At 46.3% G+C, this 22,310-nt stretch overlaps 1 protein-coding gene across 1 annotated transcript in view; it reads left to right on the plus strand.

The window, feature by feature from the left end:
• Window positions 1-22,310, plus strand: part of LOC135509701 (la-related protein 1-like) — a 93,737-nt gene that overhangs the window by 62,024 nt on the left and 9,403 nt on the right. Inside the window, 7 exon segments of the mRNA XM_064930574.1 lie at window positions 3,330-3,507; window positions 14,234-14,430; window positions 17,989-18,387; window positions 19,601-19,724; window positions 20,009-20,214; window positions 20,475-20,581; window positions 20,873-21,030. Of these exon segments, the coding sequence (XP_064786646.1) occupies window positions 3,330-3,507; window positions 14,234-14,430; window positions 17,989-18,387; window positions 19,601-19,724; window positions 20,009-20,214; window positions 20,475-20,581; window positions 20,873-21,030 (1,369 nt within the window).

Below are 22,310 nucleotides of genomic sequence, written 5' to 3' on the forward strand. Positions count from 1 at the left end.
TAGTTATTATGCCCCCAGCCTCTGGAATAGCCTGTCAGAGAACCTGAGGGGGACCAAGAGGCATGGAGAGACAGCCTTTAGTTATTATGCCCCCAGCCTCTGGAATAGCCTGTCAGAGAACCTGAGGGGGACCAAGAGGCATGGAGAGACAGCCTTTAGTTATTATGCCCCCAGCCTCTGGAATAGCCTGTCAGAGAACCTGAGGGGGACCAAGAGGCATGGAGAGACAGCCTTTAGTTATTATGCCCCCAGCCTCTGGAATAGCCTGTCAGAGAACCTGAGGGGGACCAAGAGGCATGGAGAGACAGCCTTTAGTTATTATGCCCCCAGCCTCTGGAATAGCCTGTCAGAGAACCTGAGGGGGACCAAGAGGCATGGAGAGACAGCCTTTAGTTATTATGCCCCCAGCCTCTGGAATAGCCTGTCAGAGAACCTGAGGGGGACCAAGAGGCATGGAGAGACAGCCTTTAGTTATTATGCCCCCAGCCTCTGGAATAGCCTGTCAGAGAACCTGAGGGGGACCAAGAGGCATGGAGAGACAGCCTTTAGTTATTATGCCCCCAGCCTCTGGAATAGCCTGTCAGAGAACCTGAGGGGGACCAAGAGGCATGGAGAGACAGCCTTTAGTTATTATGCCCCCAGCCTCTGGAATAGCCTGTCAGAGAACCTGAGGGGGACCAAGAGGCATGGAGAGACAGCCTTTAGTTATTATGCCCCCAGCCTCTGGAATAGCCTGTCAGAGAACCTGAGGGGGACCAAGAGGCATGGAGAGACAGCCTTTAGTTATTATGCCCCCAGCCTCTGGAGTAGCCTGTCAGAGAACCTGAGGGGGACCAAGAGGCATGGAGAGACAGCCTTTAGTTATTATGCCCCGAGCCTCTGGAATAGCCTGTCAGAGAACCTGAGGGGGGCCAAGAGGCATGGAGAGACAGCCTTTAGTTATTGTCCCCAGCCTCTGGAGTAGCCTGTCAGAGAACCTGAGGGGGGCCAAGAGGCATGGAGAGACAGCCTTTAGTTATTATGCCCCCAGCCTCTGGAATAGCCTGTCAGAGAACCTGAGGGGGGCCAAGAGGCATGGAGAGACAGCCTTTAGTTATTATGCCCCCAGCCTCTGGAATAGCCTGTCAGAGAACCTGAGGGGGACCAAGAGGCATGGAGAGACAGCCTTTAGTTATTATGCCCCCAGCCTCTGGAATAGCCTGTCAGAGAACCTGAGGGGGACCAAGAGGCATGGAGAGACAGCCTTTAGTTATTATGCCCCCAGCCTCTGGAATAGCCTGTCAGAGAACCTGAGGGGGACCAAGAGGCATGGAGAGACAGCCTTTAGTTATTATGCCCCCAGCCTCTGGAATAGCCTGTCAGAGAACCTGAGGGGGACCAAGAGGCATGGAGAGACAACCTTTAGTTAGCCCCCAGCCTCTGGAATAGCCTGTCAGAGAACCTGAGGGGGACCAAGAGGCATGGAGAGACAGCCTTTAGTTATTATGCCCCCAGCCTCTGGAATAGCCTGTCAGAGAACCTGAGGGGGACCAAGAGGCATGGAGAGACAGCCTTTAGTTATTATGCCCCCAGCCTCTGGAATAGCCTGTCAGAGAACCTGAGGGGGACCAAGAGGCATGGAGAGACAGCCTTTAGTTATTATGCCCCCAGCCTCTGGAATAGCCTGTCAGAGAACCTGAGGGGGACCAAGAGGCATGGAGAGACAGCCTTTAGTTATTATGCCCCCAGCCTCTGGAATAGCCTGTCAGAGAACCTGAGGGGGAGAGACCAAGAGGCATGGAGAGATGGAGAGACAGCCTTTAGTTATTATGCCCCCAGCCTCTGGAATAGCCTGTCAGAGAACCTGAGGGGGACCAAGAGGCATGGAGAGACAGCCTTTAGTTATTATGCCCCCAGCCTCTGGAATAGCCTGTCAGAGAACCTGAGGGGGACCAAGAGGCATGGAGAGACAGCCTTTAGTTATTATGCCCCCAGCCTCTGGAATAGCCTGTCAGAGAACCTGAGGGGGACCAAGAGGCATGGAGAGACAGCCTTTAGTTATTATGCCCCCAGCCTCTGGAATAGCCTGTCAGAGAACCTGAGGGGGACCAAGAGGCATGGAGAGACAGCCTTTAGTTATTATGCCCCAGCCTCTGGAATAGCCTGTCAGAGAACCTGAGGGGGCCAAGAGGCATGGAGAGACAGCCTTTAGTTATTATGCCCCCAGCCTCTGGAATAGCCTGTCAGAGAACCTGAGGGGGACCAAGAGGCATGGAGAGACAGCCTTTAGTTATTATGCCCCCAGCCTCTGGAATAGCCTGTCAGAGAACCTGAGGGGGACCAAGAGGCATGGAGAGACAGCCTTTAGTTATTATGCCCCCAGCCTCTGGAATAGCCTGTCAGAGAACCTGAGGGGGACCAAGAGGCATGGAGAGACAGCCTTTAGTTATTATGCCCCCAGCCTCTGGAATAGCCTGTCAGAGAACCTGAGGGGGCCAAGAGGCATGGAGAGACAGCCTTTAGTTATTATGCCCCCAGCCTCTGGAATAGCCTGTCAGAGAACCTGAGGGGGCCAAGAGGCATGGAGAGACAGCCTTTAGTTTTTATGCCCCCAGCCTCTGGAATAGCCTGTCAGAGAACCTGAGGGGGACCAAGAGGCATGGAGAGACAGCCTTTAGTTATTATGCCCCCAGCCTCTGGAATAGCCTGTCAGAGAACCTGAGGGGGACCAAGAGGCATGGAGAGACAGCCTTTAGTTATTATGCCCCCAGCCTCTGGAATAGCCTGTCAGAGAACCTGAGGGGGACCAAGAGGCATGGAGAGACAGCCTTTAGTTATAATGCCCCCAGCCTCTGGAATAGCCTGTCAGAGAACCTGAGGGGGACCAAGAGGCATGGAGAGACAGCCTTTAGTTATTATGCCCCCAGCCTCTGGAATAGCCTGTCAGAGAACCTGAGGGGGCCAAAACGGTGAACATAATTAAGAGATCTTAAAACACACCTTTTTAGCACTGCTTTTCCTTAGGGTGCTTTTTAGTCTGATTTTATTGTGATTCTTTAAAAAATATATATCCTCTGTTGAAAATATTTCAGTTTACATTTTTTTCTTCTTTTTTTTCCTGTGAAGCATATTCTGTTGCATCCATGTCTGAAATGTGCTGTATATAGTGCCTTTGGAAAGTATTCTGACCCCTTGACTTTTTCCACATTTTTTTTTCCAAAGGCACTTGATTTGATGATGATGTTAATTGGTTAATGAACTGTGTTTTCTTTATTTTGACAGTTGCATGTAGATGCATACTATATCATTGTGTTTGATACCCTCAACACTTTTTAAAAATCTACCCGTAGTCTTTGAAGGACAGCAAAGAGGTGGAAATCATTGACATGAAGATCCGTCGGAAGATGGAGCCGGAGAAGTGGCCACTTCCTGGCCGGTCCATGGGACCGGACCACAACCAGGTGGACCTGACCCAGCTCATCCACTGCCCCGAGTTCGTGCCCCGGCAGATGCCCACTAAGCAGACAGGTATAGTAGCTATACCCCCTAGCCAGCCACACACACTATGCAACTGATAGAGACTGAATGTACTCAGATCTCCAACCAAAACCGGAAATTGAATAAAGTAAAACCGAGTGAGCAAATAACACAATGTTGATACTTATTTCATGTATTTACAGCAAGTTCAGAAAGTATTCACCCCCCTTGACTTATTCCACATTCTTCTTGTTACAGCCTGAATTCTAAAAGGAGTAAATACATTTTATTTCTCACCCATCTACACACAATACACCATAATGACAAAGTGAACATGTTTTTAGACATTTTTACATGTTTTATTGAAAATTATATACAGAAATGTCTCATTCACACCCCTGAGTCAATACATGTTAGACTCACCTTTTGGGAGCGATTTACAGCTGTGTCTTTCTGGGTAAGTCTCCCTAAGATCTTTGCAAACCTGGATTGATACAATATTTGCACATTTTTATTAATCTTCCAGCTCTGTCAAGTTGATCATTGGTAGTTGATTTAAGTCAAAACTGTAACTTGATTAGCAACTTCAATGTATATTTAGTGTTTTAGGTTATTTTCCTGCTGAAAGGTGAAATTTGTTTCTCTGTGTCTGTTGGAAAGCACGACTGAACCAGGGTTTCCTCTAGGATTTTGCCTGTGCTTTGCTTTATTGCTTTTCTTTTTTCCCCCAAAACACTCCCTAGTCCTTGCCGATGACAAGCATACCCCCAACATGATGCAGCTGCAACCATGCTTGGAAATATGAAGAGTGGTATTCAGTGATGTGTTGAATTTGCCCCAAACATAACATTACGGGGTGTTCAGGGCATAAAGGAAATTTCTTTCCCACATTTTTTGCAGTTTACCTTAAGTGCCTTAATGCAAACATTTTTTTTTTTTACAAAACAAGCATGTTTTGTAAGAAATAAAATGATGTACAGGCGTCCTTCTTTTCACTCTGTCTTTTAGGTTGGTGTTGTGGAGTAACTACAATGTTGCCGATCCATCCTTAGTTTTCTCCTATCACAGCCATTAAACTCTGTTTTAAAGTCATTGGCCTCAGGGTGAAATCCCTGAGGAGCTTTCCTTCCTTTCCGGCAACTGAGTTAGGAAGGACGCCTGTAACTTTGTAGTGACCTGGTACACCATCAAAGTGTAATTAATAACTCCACCTTGCTCAAAGGGGTATTCAATGTCTGCTTTTTTGTACCCATCTACCAAATAGGTACACTTATTTGCGAGGCGTTTGAAAACATCCCTGGTCTTTGTGGTTGAATCTGTGTTTTGAAATTCACTGCTTCGACTGAGGGACCGTACAATTATCTGTATGTGTGGTGTACAGAGATTAGGTAGTTATTCAAAAATCATGTTGCTCACATAGTCCATGTAACCTGTTAAGCACATTTTTTACTCCTGAACTTATTCAGGCTGGCCTTGTCAATAAGTATTCAACCCGTTTGAGAAATTTCAGCTTCTCATTTTTAATTAATCAGTAAAAATCTCAAAAAGCACAATTCCACTGACATTATGGGGTATTGTGTGTAGTCCAGTGACACAAAATATGAATTTGATAGATCTTAAATTCAGGCTGGAACACAGCAAAATGTGGAAAAAGAAAGTGAATACGTTCTGAAGGCACTGTAATTAACAAACTTGTGCAACACCCAATGCCCCCTTAGCTGTAATGGCTGCAACCAAATGCTTCCTGTAACTGATGATCAGTCTCTTAACATCCCACTCTTCCATGCAGAACTGCTTTAACTCAGCAACATTTGTGTGTTTTCGAGCATGAACTGCTCGATTCAGATCCTGCCACATCTTAATCAGGTCCAGACTTTGACTAAGCCATTCCAGAACTTTACATTTGTTTGTTTTCAGCCATTCTCATGTCGACCTGTTTGTGTGTTCTGGATCTTATAAAATAAAAAAATGACCCAGCTGTGCTTCAGCTCATGTACAAATTGCCTGACATTCTCCATTAAAACTATCTAATACAGAACAGAATTCATGGTTCCTTCAATGACGGTAAGTCATCCAGGTCCTGAGGCAGACCGTTGTTATGATGTTCTTACTGTGGGATGCAGTATTTGGTTTTCACCAGACATAACGTGACCCATGTCGTCCAAAAAGTTGACTTAAATTTCGCCAAAAAACACCTGGATGATCATCAAGACTCCTGGAAGAATTTGTCAAAATGTGACCTTTCGACGATCAGGAGGCTGGGAAGATTAGGCATGGGCTCTCTCAGATCCTCAAAGTCCTTCAACTACACCATTGATAGCGTTTTGACTGGCTGCATCTCTACCTATTACGGCAACTGCAAGGCACCCGTCCCAAGGCACTACAAAGGGTGGTGAGTATGTCCCAGTACATCACTGGGGCCGAGCATCCTGCCATCCAGGAAATCTATACCAGGGGGTGTCTGAGGAAGGCCAAAAATATTGTCAGATTCCAGCCACCGAAGCCATGGACTGTTCTCAATGCTACCACACGGTAAGCAGTACCAGTCTGGAACCAACAGGACCCTGAAACAGCTTCTACCCCCAAGCCATAAGACTGCTAATCAAATTGCTACCTGGAATACCTGCATTTACCCCTTTTTTTCACTAACTGTCTTGCGCTGACTCTACCCGCACACATACAGTGGGGCAAAAAAGTATTTAGTCAGCCACCAATTGTGCAAGTTCTCCCACTTAAAAAGATGAGGCCTGTAATTGTCATCATATGTACACTTCAACTATGACAAACAAAATGAGAAGGGAAAAAATCCAGAAAATCACATTGTAGGATTTTTTAATGAATTTATTTGCAAATTATGGTGGAAAATAAGTATATGGTCACCGACAAATAAGCAAGATTTCTGGCTCTCACAGACCTGTAACTTCTTATTTAAGAGGCTCCTCTGTCCTCCACTCGTTACCTTATTAATGGCACCTGTTTGAACTTGTTATCAGTATAAAAGACACCTGTCCACAACGTCAAACAGTCACACTCCAAACTCCACTGTGGCCAAGACCAAAGAGCTGTCAAAGGACACCAGAAACAAAATTGTAGACCTGCACCAGGCTGGGAAGACTGAATCTGCAATAGGTAAACAGCTTGGTTTGAAGAAATCAACTGTGGGAGCAATTATTAGGAAATGGAAGACATACAAGACCACTGATAATCTCCCTCGATCTGGGGCTCCACGCAAGATCTCACCCCGTGGGGTCAAAATGATCAAAAGAACGGTGAGCAAAAATCCCAGAACCATGCGGGGGGGCCTAGTGAATGACCTGCAGAGAGCTGGGACCAAAGTAACAAAGCCTACCATCAGTAACACACCATGCCGCCAGGGACTGAAATCCTGCAGTGCCAGACGTGTCCCCCTGGTTAAGCCAGTACATGTCCAGGCCCGTCTGAAGTTAGCTAGAGAGCATTTTGGATGATCCAGAAGAAGATTGGGAGAATGTCACATGGTCAGACGAAACCAAAATAGAACTTTTTGGTAAAAACTCAACTCGTTGTGTTTGGAGGACAACGAATGCTGAGTTGCATCCAAAGAACACCATACCTACTGTGAAGCATGGGGGTGGAAACATCATGCTTTGGGGCTGTTTTTCTGCAAAGGGACCAGGACGACTGATCCGTGTAAAGGGAAGAATGAATGGGGCCATGTATCGTGAGATTTTGAGTGAAAACCTCCTTCCATCAGCAAGGGGATTGAAGATGAAATGTGGCTGGATCTTTCAGCATGACAATGATCCCAAACACACCATCCGGGCAACGAAGGAGTGGCTTCGTAAGAAGCATTTCAAGGTCCTGGAGTGGCCTCGCCAGTCTCCAAATCTCAACCCCATGGAAGATCTTTGGAGGGAATTGAAAGTCCGTGTTGCCCAGCAACAGCCCCAAAACATCACTGCTCAAGAGGAGATCTGCATGGAGGAATGAGCCAAAATACCAGCAACAATGTGTGAAAACCTTGTGAAGACTTACAGAAAACATTTGACCTCTGTCATTGCCAACACAGGGTATATAAAGTATTGAGAAACTTTTGTTATTGACCAAATACTTATTTTCCACCATAATTTGTAAATAAATTCATTAAAAATCCTACAATGTGATTTTCTGGAGAAAAACAATCTCATTTTGTCTGTCATAGTTGGTGTACCTATGATGAAAATTACAGGCCTCATCTTTTTAAGTGGGAGAACTTGCACAATTGGTGGCTGCCCCACTGTATACTTACACTGACACCCCAACACACACACACATACATTTGTATATATGTGGACACCCCTTCAAATTAGTGGAATCATCATTTCAGGCACACCCATTGCTGACAGGTGTACAAAATTGAGTACACAGCCATGCAATCTCCATAGACAAATGCTGGTGGTAGAAAGGCCTCACTGAAGAGCTCCCTGACCTTCAATGTGGCACCATCGTAGGATGCCACCGTTCCATCAAGTCAGTTCGTAAAATGTCTGCCCTGCTAGAGCTGCCCTGGTCAACTGTAAGTGCTGTTATTGTGAAAAAGTTTGTGGAAAAGTTTAGGAGCAACAACGGCTCAGCCGCGAAGTGGTAGGCCACACAAGCTCACAGAACGGTACCGTTGAGTTCTGTAGCGTGTAAAAATGTCTGTCCTCTGTTGCAACACTCACTACCGAGTTTCAAACTGCCTCTGGAAGCAACGTCAGCACAAGAACTGTTCGTCAGAAGCTTCATGAAATGGGTTTCCATGGCCGAGCAGCCGCACACAAGCCTAAGATCGCCATGTGCAATGCCAAGTGTCGGCTGGAGTGGCATAAAGCTTGCCACCATTGGACTCTGGAGCAGTGGAAATGCGTTCTCTGGAGTGATGAATCACACTTCATCTGGCAGTCCGACAAACAAATCTGGGTTTTGCGGATGCCAGGAGAAGGCTACCTGCCTGAATGCATAGTGCCAACTGTAAAGTTTGGTGGAGGAGAAAGAATGGTCTGGGGATGTTTCATAGTTCGGTCTAGGCCCCATAATTACAATAAAGGGAAATCTTTGGAAAGTATTCTGACCCTTTGACTTTTTCCACATTTTGTTACATTACAGCCTTAAATATAACATTTTTGAATTTCTCATCAATCTACACAAAATAACCCATAATGACAAAGCACAAAACACTATCTTTTGTGCAAATGTATTAAACATAAAAAGCGGGTACCTTATTTACGTAAGTATTCAGACCCTTTGCTATGAGACTCACAATTGAGCTCAGGTGCATCCTGTTTCCATTGATCATCCTTGATGTTTCTACAACTTGATTGGAGTCCACCTATGGTAAATTCAATTGATTTGGACATGACTTGGAAAGGCACACACCTGTCTACACTACCGGTCAAAGTTTTAGAACAGCTACTCATTCAAGGATTATTCTTTTTTTTGTATGTTCTACATTGTAGAATAATAGTGAAGACAAACTATAAATTGCACATATGGAATCATGTAGTAAAAAATAAGTGAACTAAACAAATCATGAACATGATGGTTACTCGTGACAGAGCTCCAGAGTTCCTCTTTGGAGATGGGAGAAGCTTCCAGAAGGACAACCATCCCTGCAGCACTCCACCAATTGGGCCTTTATGGTGGAGTGGCCAGACGGAAGCCTCTCCTCAGTACAAGGCACATGACAGCCCGCTCAGAGTTTGCCAAAAGGCACCTAAAGGACTCTGACCATGAGAAACAAGATTCTCTGTTCTGATGAAACCAAGATTGAACTATTTGACCTGAATGCCAAGTACCACGTCTGGTGGAAAACTGGCACCGCTCATCACCATGCCTACGGTGAAGCATGGTGGTGGCAGCATCATGCTATGGGGATGTTTTTCAGTGGCAGGGACTGAGAGACGAGGCGACATTGAGGGAAAGATGAACAGAGCAAAGTACAGAGAGATCCTTGATGAAAACCTGCTCCAGAGCGCTCATGACCTCAGATTGGGGCGACAGTTCACCTTCCAACAGGACAATGACCCAATGCACACATTCAAGACAACGCAGGAGGGACTTCGTGACAAGTCTCTGAATGTCCTTGAGTGGCCCAGCCAGAGCCCGGACTTGAACCCGATCGAACATCTCTGGATAGACCTAAACATAGCTGTGCAGCAACTCTCCCTATCCAACCTGGCAGAGCTTGAGAGGATCTGCAGAGTAGAATGGGAGAAACTCCCCAAATACAGGTGTGCCAAGCTTGTAGCGTCATACCTAAGAAGACTCAAGGTTGTAATCACTGCCAAATATGCTTCATTTTCATCATATTTCATTTTTTTTATTTATATATACATTTGTAAAATCTAAACCTGTTTTGCTTTGTCATTATGGGGTATTGTGTGTACAGTCGTGGCCAAAAGTTTGAGAATGACACATACTAATTTCCACGAAGTTTGCTGCTTCAGTGTCTTTAATGTTTTTGTCAGATGTTACTATGGACTACTGAAGTATAATTACAAGCATTTCATAAATGTCAAAGACGTTTATTGACTATTACATGAAGTTGATGCAACGAGTCCATATTTGCAGTGTTGACACTTCTTTTTTCAAGGCCTCTGCAATCCGCCCTGGCATACTGTCAATTAACTTCTGGGCCACATGTCAGCCCATTCTTGCATAATATATGCTTGGAGTTTGTCAATTTGTGGGTTTTTGTTTGTCCACCCGCTTCTTGAGGATTGACCACAAGTTCTCAATGAGATTAAGGTCTGGGGAGTTTCCTGGCCATGGACCTAAAATATCGATGTTTTGTTCCCCGAGCCACTTAGTTATCACTTTTGACTTATAGCAAGGTGCTCCATCATGCTGGAAAAGGCATTGTTTGTCCACAAACTATTCCTGGATGATTGTAGCACTCACTTCCGTCATCATGAAGTGCTTTGAGAGACTAGTCAAGGACCATATCACCTCCACCCTACCTGACACCCTAGACCCACTCCAATTTGCTTACCGCCCAAATAGGTCCACAGACGATGCAATCTCAACCACACTGCACATTGCCCTAATCCATCTGGACAAGAGGAATACCTATGTGAGAATGCTGTTCATCGACTACAGCTCGGCATTTAACACCATAGTACCCTCCAAGCTCGTCATCAAGCTCGAGACCCCCTGGGTCTCGACCCCGCCCTGTGCAACTGGGTACTGGACTTCCTGACGGGCCGCCCCCAGGTGGTGAGGGTAGGCAACAACATCTCCACCCCGCTGATCCTCAACACTGGGGCCCCACAAGGGTGCGTTCTGAGCCCTCTCCTGTACTCCCTGCTCACCCACGACTGCGTGGCCACGCACGCCTCCAACTCAATCATCAAGTTTGTGGACGACACAACAGTGGTAGGCTTGATTACCAACAACAACGAGACGGCCTACAGGGAGGAGGTGAGGGCCCTCGGAGTGTGGTGTCAGGAAACTAACCTCACACTCAACGTCAACAAAACTAAGGAGATTGTGGACTTCAGGAAACAGCAGAGGGAACACCCCCCTATCCACATCGATGGAACAGTAGTGGAGAGAGTAGCAAGTTTTAAGTTCCTCGGCATACACATCACAGGCAAACTGAATTGGTCCACCCACACATACAGCATCGTGAAGAAGGCGCAGCAGCGCCTCTTCAACCTCAGGAGGCTGAAGAAATTCGGCTTGTCACCAGAAGCACTCACAAACTTCTACAGATGCACAATCGAGAGGCATCCTGGCGGGCTGTATCACCGCCTGGTACGGCAACTGCTCCGCCCACAACCGTAAGGCTCTCCAGAGGGTAGTGAGATCTGCACAACGCATCATCGGGGGCAAACTACCTGCCCTCCAGGACACCTACACCTCCCGATGTTACAGGAAGGCCATAAAGATCATCAAGGACATCTACCACCCGAGCCACTGCCTGTTCACCCCGCTATCATCCAGAAGGCGAGGTCAGTACAGGTGCATCAAAGCTGGGACCGAGAGACTGAAAAACAGCTTCTATCTCAATGCCATCAGGCTGTTAAACAGCCACCATTAAAATTGAGTGGCTGCTGCCAACACACTGACTCAACTCCAGCCACTTTAATAATGGGAATGGATGGGAAATGATGTAAAATATATCACAAGCCACTTTAAACAATGCTACCTAATATAATAATGTTACTTACCCTACATTATTCATCTCATATGTATACGTATATACTGTACTCTATATCATCTACTGCATCTTTATGTAATACATGTATCACTAGCCACTTTAACTATGCCACTTTGTTTACATACTCATCTCATATGTATATACTGTACTCGATACCATCTACTGTATCTTGCCTATGCTGCTCTGGACCATCACTGATTCATATGTCTTTATGTACATGTTCTTTATCCCCTTACACCTGTGTGTATATGACAGTAGTTTTGGAATTGTTAGTTAGATTACTTGTTGGTTATTACTGCATTGTCGGAACTAGAAGCACAAGCATTTCGCTACACTCGCATTAACATCTGCTAACCATGTGTATGTGACAAATAAAATTTGATTTGGGAGAAGTTGCTCTCGGGGATGCGTTGGTACCATTCTTTATTCATTGCTGTGTTCTTAGGCAAAATTGTGAGCCCACTGCCTTGGCTGAGAAGCAGCCCCACACATGAATGGTCTCAGGATGCTTTACTGTTGGCATGACAGGACTGATGGTAACGCTCACCTTGTCTTCTCCGGACAAGCTTTTTTCCGGATGCTCCAAATAATCGGAAAGGGGATTCATCAGAGAAAATGACTTTACCCCAGTCCTCAGCAGTCCAATCCCTGTATCTTTTGCAGAATATTAGTCTGTCCCTGATGTTTTTCCTGGAGAGAAGTGGCTTCTTCGCTGCCCTTCTTGACACCAGGCCATCCTCCAAAAGTCTTCGCCTCACTGTGCGTGCAGATGCACTCACACCTGCCTGCTGCCATTCCTGAGCAAGCTCAGTACTGGTGGTGCTCCAATCCCGCAGCTGAATCAACTTTAGCAGACAGTCCTGGCACTTGCTGGACTTTCTTGGGCGCCCTGAAGCCTTCTTCACAACAATTGAACTGCTCTCCTTGAAGTTCTTGATGATCTGATAAATGGTTGATTTTAGGTGCAATCTTACTGGCGGCAATATCCTTGCCTGTGAAGCCCTTTTGTGCAAAGCAATGATGACGGCACGTGTTTCCTTGCAGGTAACCATGGTTGACAGAGGAAGAACAATGATTCCAAGCACCAGCCTCCTTTTGAAGCTTCCTGTCTGTTATTCGAACTCAATCAGCATGACAGAGTGATCTCCAGCCTTGTCCTCATCAACACTCACACCTGTGTTAACAAGAGAATCACTGACATGATGTCAGCTGGTCCTTTTGTGGCAGGGCTGAAATGCAGTGAAAATGTTATTTGGGGATTCAGTTCATTTGCATGGCAAAGAGGGACTTTGCAATTTAATCACTCTTCATAATATTCTGGAGTATATGCAAATTGCCATCATACAAACTGAGGCAGCAGACTTTGTGAAAATTAATTAGCAAAAAGTGAAGGTCTGAATACTTTCCGAATGCACTGTAGCTACCTCGACTACCTCGTACCCCTGCACATCGCCTCGTTACTGTATATGTTGTTTTTACTCGTTACTGTTATTCAGTGAATTTCTATACTCAAGTGTTGCTTTCAATTGGAGAAAAATACCTGGTTAGGTTGCAGTCATTTGTAGTTAGTGGTGGCACACCAATTTGAGTGTAAGGGGGGAGTTTTTTTTTTCAGACCTTAGGCATTGGGTGTTGCTTAACTTTGTTTATTAAATAAATGAAAGCATTCTCAATCAGAATAGGCTAGTGGGAGGAGCTATAGGAGGACAGGCTCATTGTAATGGCTGGAATGAAATCTATGGAATGGTACCAAATGCATTTAAACAGTGTGTTTGACGCTGTTCCATTGGTTACATTCCATCCATTTAAAATTAGTCCATCCTTCTATAGCTCCTCCCACCAGCCCCCAATGCTATCAACATGTGTTATTCGTTCACTCGGGTTCCTTTAATGTAATATTAGGTTTTGGTTGAAGATCTAACATTCAGGGTCCACAATATGCAAAAATAGAGAAAATCAAAAACCTAGTCAGCCGCACCCACTTTAAGACACTGGTCTAATAAAGAGACTATCGAACAGACGTGTGTGTATATATCATTACATTATATAATTATCATTACATTCACTATCAAAACAGACAGTGATACTTAGCCATATAAAGTAGCTCTTAAATGACATGGCTGTGCTCTACCACCTAGCCAGCCACAATCACTATCTACGCGCTTGTTTCTCGCTATCCACTTACATCACAACGCTCAGGTGAAGGCTAAATGCTTCTGTACGTTGGCTCAGTTGGAGCAGAACCCAGACACTTGTTCCCTAAGGACCGAGGAATACAGTGTAATACTGTGAGGTGTAAAACCATTGGATAAAAGGGCTTATTTCTTACTGCTTCTCTGTGAGTACACTGATTCAGTCAAGTGCTTTCCTGCTTTGTGTTTAATAGACAATGATTAGAAAATGCGTATTATTTAATCAGGTAGGACTGGTAGGTAGTTCAAGGGGTATGAGTGGTAGCTATGACTGCCTCCCAAGCACACACTATAAACAGAATAGGGTGCCATTTGAGACACAACTATTGAAAGGTAGCTGATATAGAGTGGGCTTACCCTCACTCGGCCACTCTGTAGGCTTGTCTAGTCTCGTGCTCACCTATAGAGTCAATCTAATCGACAGAGTCTGCTCCAGGGTCTCCCCGGTCTTCCACGCCCACCAGGGGCATGACCAGGGCCTCCATGCAGCCCAAGATGGAGCAGGACGTGTCCAACCTGAAGAGCATGCCCAAGGGACTGTCGGCCAGCCTGCCCGACCTGGACTCTGAGTCCTGGATCGAGGTGAAGAAGAGACCCAAGCCCTCCCCGGCCAGAACCAAGGTGAGTGGAGTTGGATCCAGCCACTCTATGTCCAGTTGAGTGGTCTGGCAATGAAAGAGGATACAGCGGAATGGCTCTCACTCACCTCAGACCATTATCCTACATCTGTAAAAACAAATCTCTATAACAAAGATCATTTTCGGTTCTATTTGTATGTATTTTCTCTGTTGGAATTAACGGGAATATATGGGAATTAATATTAATACCATTTTAAATGTAGTTGTTTTTTGCATTGGATATAGTTTAGTCCTTCCAATCGAAATAATACAATTTAGTTACAAATTGAAGTTTAATTAAATGAGTTGACTCTTCACATGGGATGATTTTGCTGAACAACGAAAGGGAATATTAAATGATCCCCAATGATCCATCGTATCTCCCAAAAACCTTTTCAACATACATCAAGAAATTAAAGCTTTGGTTGTCTTCCTCTCAGGCTTCCATGTCTTCTCCCTGGACCTCCTCAATGTCCACCTCTTGAACATCAGACTCTGAGGCCTCATCTTCACTGTCACTTTCCAACCTTGAGGATGGCTTGTTGTCAGGCTCAAAAAGCCTCAAATTTGCCCGTAAGGCTACCAATTTTTCAACCCTTGTATTGGTCAGCCTGTTGCGTGCTTTGGTGTGTGTTCCCAATCAAGAACCAGTTGAGGCGGCTGATGTTGGTGGGATATGGAGGCAACAGGAGAAAAAGCCTCAGATCCACAAAGTCCCTTCCACCAGGTGGCTGATGAGATTTGTTGGCATGGCTGCCATATTGCATCTCCAATCCCAAATCCCTTGCTTGGTAGTGTACTTCGCCAGACTGCCAAGAAACTTGCCCTCATCCAGGCCAAGAGGGTGAGACACAGTAGTGATGACACCATAGGCCTTGTTGATCTCTGCATCAGACAGGATGCTCTTGCCAGCATACTTGGGGTCCAAAGTGTACGCTGCGGCGTGTATGGGCTTTAGGCAGAAGTATTCATGCTTTTTGATGTATTTCAGAACTGCAGTGTACTCTGCTTGGATCAACAGTGAAGTGGGCAGGGCAGTACGGATTTCTTCTCTTACATCTGCAAGCAGAGTCTGAACATCAGACAGGATGGCATTGTCTCCCTCAATCTGTGGAATGGCTACTGCTATAGGTTTCAGAGTTTTCAGGCTGCTTACCACTCTCTCCCAAAATACATCATCCAGGAGGATCCTCTTGATGGGGCTGTCCATATCGGCAGACTGTGATATGGCCATTTCTTGGAAAGACTCCTTCCCCTCCAGGAGACTGTCAAACATGATGACAACCCCACCCCAATGGGTGTTGCTGGGCAGCTTCAATGTGGTGCTCTTATTCTTCTCACTTTGCTGCTATAACTTGATGACCCTTCACATACATAACCATTTCCTTGGCTCTCTTGTAGAGTGTATCCATTGTTTTCAGTGCCATGATGTCCTTGAGGAGCAGATTCAATGCATGAGCAGCACAGCCAATGGGTGTGATGTGAGGGTAGGACTCCACTTTAGACCAAGCAGCCTTCATGTTTGCAGCATTGTCTGTCACCTGTGCAAATACCTTCTGGAGTCCAAGGTCATTGATGACTGCCTTCAGCTCATCTGCAATGTAGAGACCAGTGTGTCTGTTGTCCCTTGTGTCTGTGCTCTTGTAGAATACTGGTTGAGGGGTGGAGATATAGTTAATTATTCCTTGCCCACGAACATTCAACCACCCATCAGAGATGATTGCAATACAGTCTGCTTTCTCTATGATTTGCTTGACCTTCACTTGAACTCTGTAAAACTCTTCATCCAGCAAATGAGTAGATAAAGCATGGAGGGGTGTATGCTGGGCGAAGAACATTCCGAAATCTCTTTCAATACACATTTCCTGTAAGCATCAGAGGTAAACCAGTTGCATACACAGCTCAAGCAAGACATTCATCAGCATTTCTCTGACTACGTTCCTCCATTAAGTCTAAAAAAACTTCTGATTCCAGGAGGACCATGAGCTGTTGCTATCGATAAGGTGTCTGATTCATCATTTACACCTCGAATAGAAGTAGAGGGACTTGCCAGGGGTTGTTGTGAGCGCTGAGGGAACTTTATGCACTTGGCCAGATGATTTTGCATCTTTATTGCATTCTTCACATGATTTGGCACAGTATTTGCAAATGTACACAGCTTTTCCTTCTACATCAGCTGCAGTGAAATGTCTCCACATCAGATAGTGCCTGTGGTATTTTCCGGTAAAGATTAGAATAAAACAAGTAAAAATAAATAAATACAATTCCATGTACAGATAAATAGTTAAGCATTTAGATATAACAACTCCTTTGTAAGATAAATGTTTTAAAATGAAACATGTATTGGAACAGGTGAATTAACACTCCTCTGTTAGCAGGCTCAAGCAAGCTAAAACCCATATGGTAGCAAAACCTAACTCGCAGAAATAGTTAACAAGTTAGAAATGATTTATACACACTTTGCTTAGGCTACTATTTACTAGTTAACAAAAACTAATGTATGTCATATTAAATATATTCACCCCACCCAGTATTGTAATCAAAACTTACCAGAAAGCGTGTAGTCCTTGGTTCAGGCAGTGTAGTAGTGTCAGCTCAATAGCATCTCATTAGTGTGCAAGATCTTGAGAATCAGCTGTACATTCCATTGAATCAGGGATAGTTTTTACCAAAACAACTAAATGTAATGTTTTAAAACTGTAATATGTAAGTTTTTTGATGACATTATCAAATTCACATGGAAAGGTGTGTTATAGATCTGTCATTCTCATTGAAAATGAGTCTATGAAGCAGTTTTATGTGCGCTATTTCTATGCTTCCCGTTTTTAAGTTTTGTTTTTGTCTTTTTACTTTCGGTTTGTACACCAGCTTCAAAAAGCTGAAAATACAATATTTTTGGTGGAAAATATCTTTCACAGTCGTTTAGATGGTACTATGAGCCTCTACAATATAAAAATTGTAGTCTGAAATTTGTAGTAGTCTGAAAATCTATTATAATTTTTGCGACCAGAAAATGGCAGAGCAATTTCTGAATAGTGCAGCTTAAAGTCCACAGCAATGTACACCTCTTCAGGTGACCGCTTTTGAGGTCTGGGAAAAATCTAAGACATTTCTATTTTTTGGTGTAGATACCCTTTCATTCAAGTGCTCACCAGCCAGGGATTTGTTTGATTAGGGTGTTTTTGTAGTTCACATGCGATTGCAGAGTTTGCTAAACAAATTGCCACTGGATTGATGCAAGTAATCATGATCTAATTCTGCCAGGTAGTAGGCATAGACCAAAGCGCTTGTTCAAAGTAGTGCACTACATAAGGAATAGGTTGCCATTTGGGTTATGTTCAATATGTTACTGTTCATCACCAGTCCATTCCTCCTGCCTGTGGTGTTATCTAATCATCTGTTCACCAGCACCCTCTTCATGGTGTCCCTGCCTGTATACAGTATGACTGTCTGCCTGCTCCATACCTCTACATTGCCCTTTCTCTACTTCCTTGTCTTCCTCTCCACCTTGGCACCCATCCATCCATCCACGCCTCCTCCCATGGACGTTGACTGATGGTAGACCCCTTCGTTGCAGCAGAAGGAAGACGCTCTCTCCCCGGTGCCCAAGGCAGGCCTCAGCCTCGTCCCCTCCACCGCCTCAGCCAAGGATGAGCCCGAGGAGCTGGACTTCATGTTTGACGAGGAGATGGAGCAGATAGATGGCCGCAGGAACACATTTACCGACTGGTCCGATGAGGACTCGGACTGCGAGATCGCCGACAATGACGTCAACAAGATCCTCATTGTGACACAGACGCCGCCCTATCTGCGCAAGCACCCAGGGGGTGACCGCACGGGCCACCACACGTCGCGCTCCAAGCTGACCAACGAGCTGGTGAAGGTGATCAACGACGGCCTGTACCACTACGAAGCAGACCTGTGGGATGACAACTACGAACCCGAGTACGCCACCATCAAGGTCAGTCCCTGTAGTCAGGTAGCAAGCACTCATATCTAGAATAGGTGCATTCATTTGAGGACTGTGAGGATAACTAACTATTTGGGGACAGCCTAAGTAATTCCAGATTCTCTAGTTAAATGAGGCATGTGCCTAGTTTCCACCAGGACCGGAAACCATTTAAACAAAATACACTCTTGTTCTGTGTCACCATTCGGAGATAAAAACAAAACAAATAGACAACAATAATAAACCAATTGGTTATGAACAACCGCGTTTCACTGATATAACTTAAGTGGGCTGTTTTTGTCCCTGCTCTCATTGTGGCAGGGCACTTTGTTCACGTGCCCCCCCCTCCCCCCCATCCAGTGGTGTGTTAATAAATAAACCCTACCTGGGCTGCCTTTGCCTGGCTAAGGGCTCTGTGGAGTGGGTTTCGGGGACAAATGGCTCTTCAGATGTCTTCACAGGTAACTTGGTCAAGGATGGCTGGCGCTTGAAAAGTAAGTCTTCTTTCCTGGGTTGCATCCAAAATGGCATCCTATTTACCGCACTACCGAAAATGTATGGGTCCTGTTCAAAAGTAATACACTATATAGGCAATAGGGTGCCATTTGCGACAAAAGCTCAGTGTGTGTAGAAGTCAAGTTCTAGTTTAGTTCCTATAATTTTGTTGCTATTTTTATACCATAGCCTAGTAGTATTCTTGGTCACCATGCCATGTTGGTGCGTGTCTGACCGTTGCCAAACTTTAAAGAAGGTACATTATGCTCCACAGATCATTGTTGATTACAGCCTATTTCCTATTCCCCCCCCCCCCCATCTTTTGTTTGACTCTTGAAGAAGAAGAAAAACTGTTTTTGGACATGCAATGAGGTGGTGAAAATAATCACATGATCGAATGTTCATCACCTGGTCTGATTGATATTGGGACGATTTATCGGACCCAAATAAAGGCTAGTCCTGGACTAAGTAGATTTCTCTGGATCTAAATTTCGGTTGTGGTCAGGTCCACTCGGGTCTATCAGCTGTAGTGACAATAAAACAGTTAGAATTTCGGTTGGGTCTCGGTATATCGGGTCAACCAGGACCCGTGAAAACCTTTTTACAAAGAAGCACTTTCAATGGAAAATCTCCATTGTACATGCTTTTTATTCGAGGATCTGCCTCCCTGAAACGACCCATTGAGTTCACCACCGCTGTTTCACTGAGCCTCCCTGTCATGTCTCTGCAGCAAGAGGTGGAGAACTTCAAAAAGGTTCACCTGATCAGCCGAGAGGAGTTTGACTGCCTGACCCCAGAACCCCCCGTCGACCCCAACCAGGAGGTGCCCCCTGGACCCCCAAAGCCCCAGCAGAGTGAGTTCCACAGACACATGAACGGATGAGACGCAGACCTCTTACGAAGATGGGGGTCACACAGCTAAGGCTTAATCACATGCCAAACACAACCACTCTACTGAACCAACGTTGGGAAATAACACCAGATATAGAGAGCAGAATAATACAGTGGGAATGTTTCTATGGCTTTACAACACCGACAGGCTATAGGAATAGCTCCAAATAAGTCTTATTCATGTGCATATTGAAATGGAAGCTGTGATCCAGAAATGACCCATATGAACACGTGACTCATCTCTCAGTTCCCGTAGACGCCTTGGCGAACAAACTGTTCGGTGCCCCTGAGCCTTCCACAATAGCACGCTCCCTCCCGACTACTGTACCTGACTCGCCCAACTACCGCAGTGCCCGGACACCCCGCACGCCTCGCACCCCGCACCGGAAGGACCCCGCCATGACGCCCCGTTTCTACCCTGTTGTGAAGGAGAGCCGGCCCGTCGACGACAAGGTAACAATTTTGTGTCTGACATTTTGCTTAGACTTACCCACATCCCATAGATCTACCAGGGTTCAGTTGTCTATTGGTTATTGATTCTGACATCTGTGAGGTGGCACACTGCTCCTCTATTTATACATTTCATTTGTGAAGTGTCTTTCATTTACATCTGAAACCTCCGACTAGGGGTGGATTTGGGTCTGGGCATCTCGACTGCTGTGGGTACTGTTTGGTTAACTGTCCTCTCTCTAACCCCCCCCCCCTGTCTTTAGACCCCCAGGAAAAGGAAGACCAGGCACAGCTCCAACCCCCCCATGGAGTGGCACGTTGGCTGGGTGATGGACTCGCGGGAGCACCGATCTCGTACCGCCTCCGTCAGGTGAGTCAAGTCCCCTCGTCTCCTGTTGCTAACATTTGCACTTGTTCATATTACTACAGAAGTATTTTTGTTATGTCTTCTTTAGAACATTTCAATGCTATAAGAATGATCCCAATGATGAGTTGGTTATTTGAATCTGCTGTGTAGTACTGGGGCAAAAACCAAAATGTGCACACCTTGGGATCCCCAAGACCGAGTTTGGAATTGTTTACTTATACCCATTTCATACAGGTTTAATTTGTCGTGGTGTTTGTATGTACTTTTAATCACTCCTCTTCCCTCTCTCTCCAGCTCCAACGTCAGCCCCTCAGAGGGTACACCTGTATTGGGGGGAATTGGCTGCACCCCCCAGTCGCTCCCCAATTTCCAGCACCCCTCCCACGAGCTGCTCAAGGAGAACGGCTTCACGCAACACGTTTATCACAAGTACCGTCGACGCTGCCTAAACGGTACGCATAGCTATCCATATTCTTTCCCCAAACAAAGATCACGCGCAGACACGATCACCCATTCACGCGCAGACACGGTCACCCATTCACGCGCAGACACGGTCACCCATTCACGCGCAGACACGGTCACCCATTCACGCGCAGAAGACACGGTCACCCATTCACGCGCAGAAGACACGGTCACCCATTCACGCGCAGAAGACACGGTCACCCATTCACGCGCAGACACGGTCACCCATTCACGGTCACACCACCCATTCACGCGCAGAAGACACGGTCACCCATTCACGCGCAGATTCAGACACGGTCACCCATTCACGCGCAGAAGACACGGTCACCCATTCACGCGCAGAAGACACGGTCACCCATTCACGCGCAGAAGACACGGTCACCCATTCACGCGCAGAAGACACGGTCACCCATTCACGCGCAGAAGACACGGTCACCCATTCACGCGCAGACACGGTCACCCATTCACGCGCAGACACGGTCACCCATTCACGCGCAGAAGACACGGTCACCCATTCACGCGCAGAACACGGTCACCCATTCACGCGCAGACACGGTCACCCATTCACGCGCAGACACGGTCACCCATTCACGCGCAGACACGGTCACCCATTCACGCGCAGATTCACGCGCAGAGACACGGTCACCCATTCACGCGCAGAACACACGGTCACCCATTCACGCGCAACACGGTCACCCATTCACGCGCAGAAGGTCACACGGTCACCCATTCACGCGCAGAACGACACGGTCACCCATTCACGCGCAGAAGGTCACCCACGGTCACCCATTCACGCGCAGAAGACACGGTCACCCATTCACGCGCAGAGACCCATTCACGGTCACCCATTCACGCGCGCGGTCACCCATTCACGCGCACACGGTCACCCATTCACGCGCAGAAGACACGGTCACCCATTCAGGCGCAGAAGGCACGGTCACCCATTCACGCGCAGAAGACACGGTCACCCATTCACGCGCAGAAGACACGGTCACCCATTCACGCGCAGAAGACACGGTCACCCATTCACGCGCAGAAGACACGGTCACCCATTCACGCGCAGACACGGTCACCCATTCACGCGCAGAAGACACGGTCACCCATTCACGCGCAGACACGGTCACCCATTCACGCGCAGAAGACACGGTCACCCATTCACGCGCAGAAGACACGGTCACCCATTCACCCATTCACGCGCAGACGACACGGTCACCCATTCACGCGCGCAGAAGACACGGTCACCCATTCACGCGCAGACACGGCGCGCACA

Source organism: Oncorhynchus masou, chromosome 22 (genome assembly GCF_036934945.1).
Source record: "Oncorhynchus masou masou isolate Uvic2021 chromosome 22, UVic_Omas_1.1, whole genome shotgun sequence".
NCBI classification, from domain to species: domain Eukaryota; kingdom Metazoa; phylum Chordata; class Actinopteri; order Salmoniformes; family Salmonidae; genus Oncorhynchus; species Oncorhynchus masou.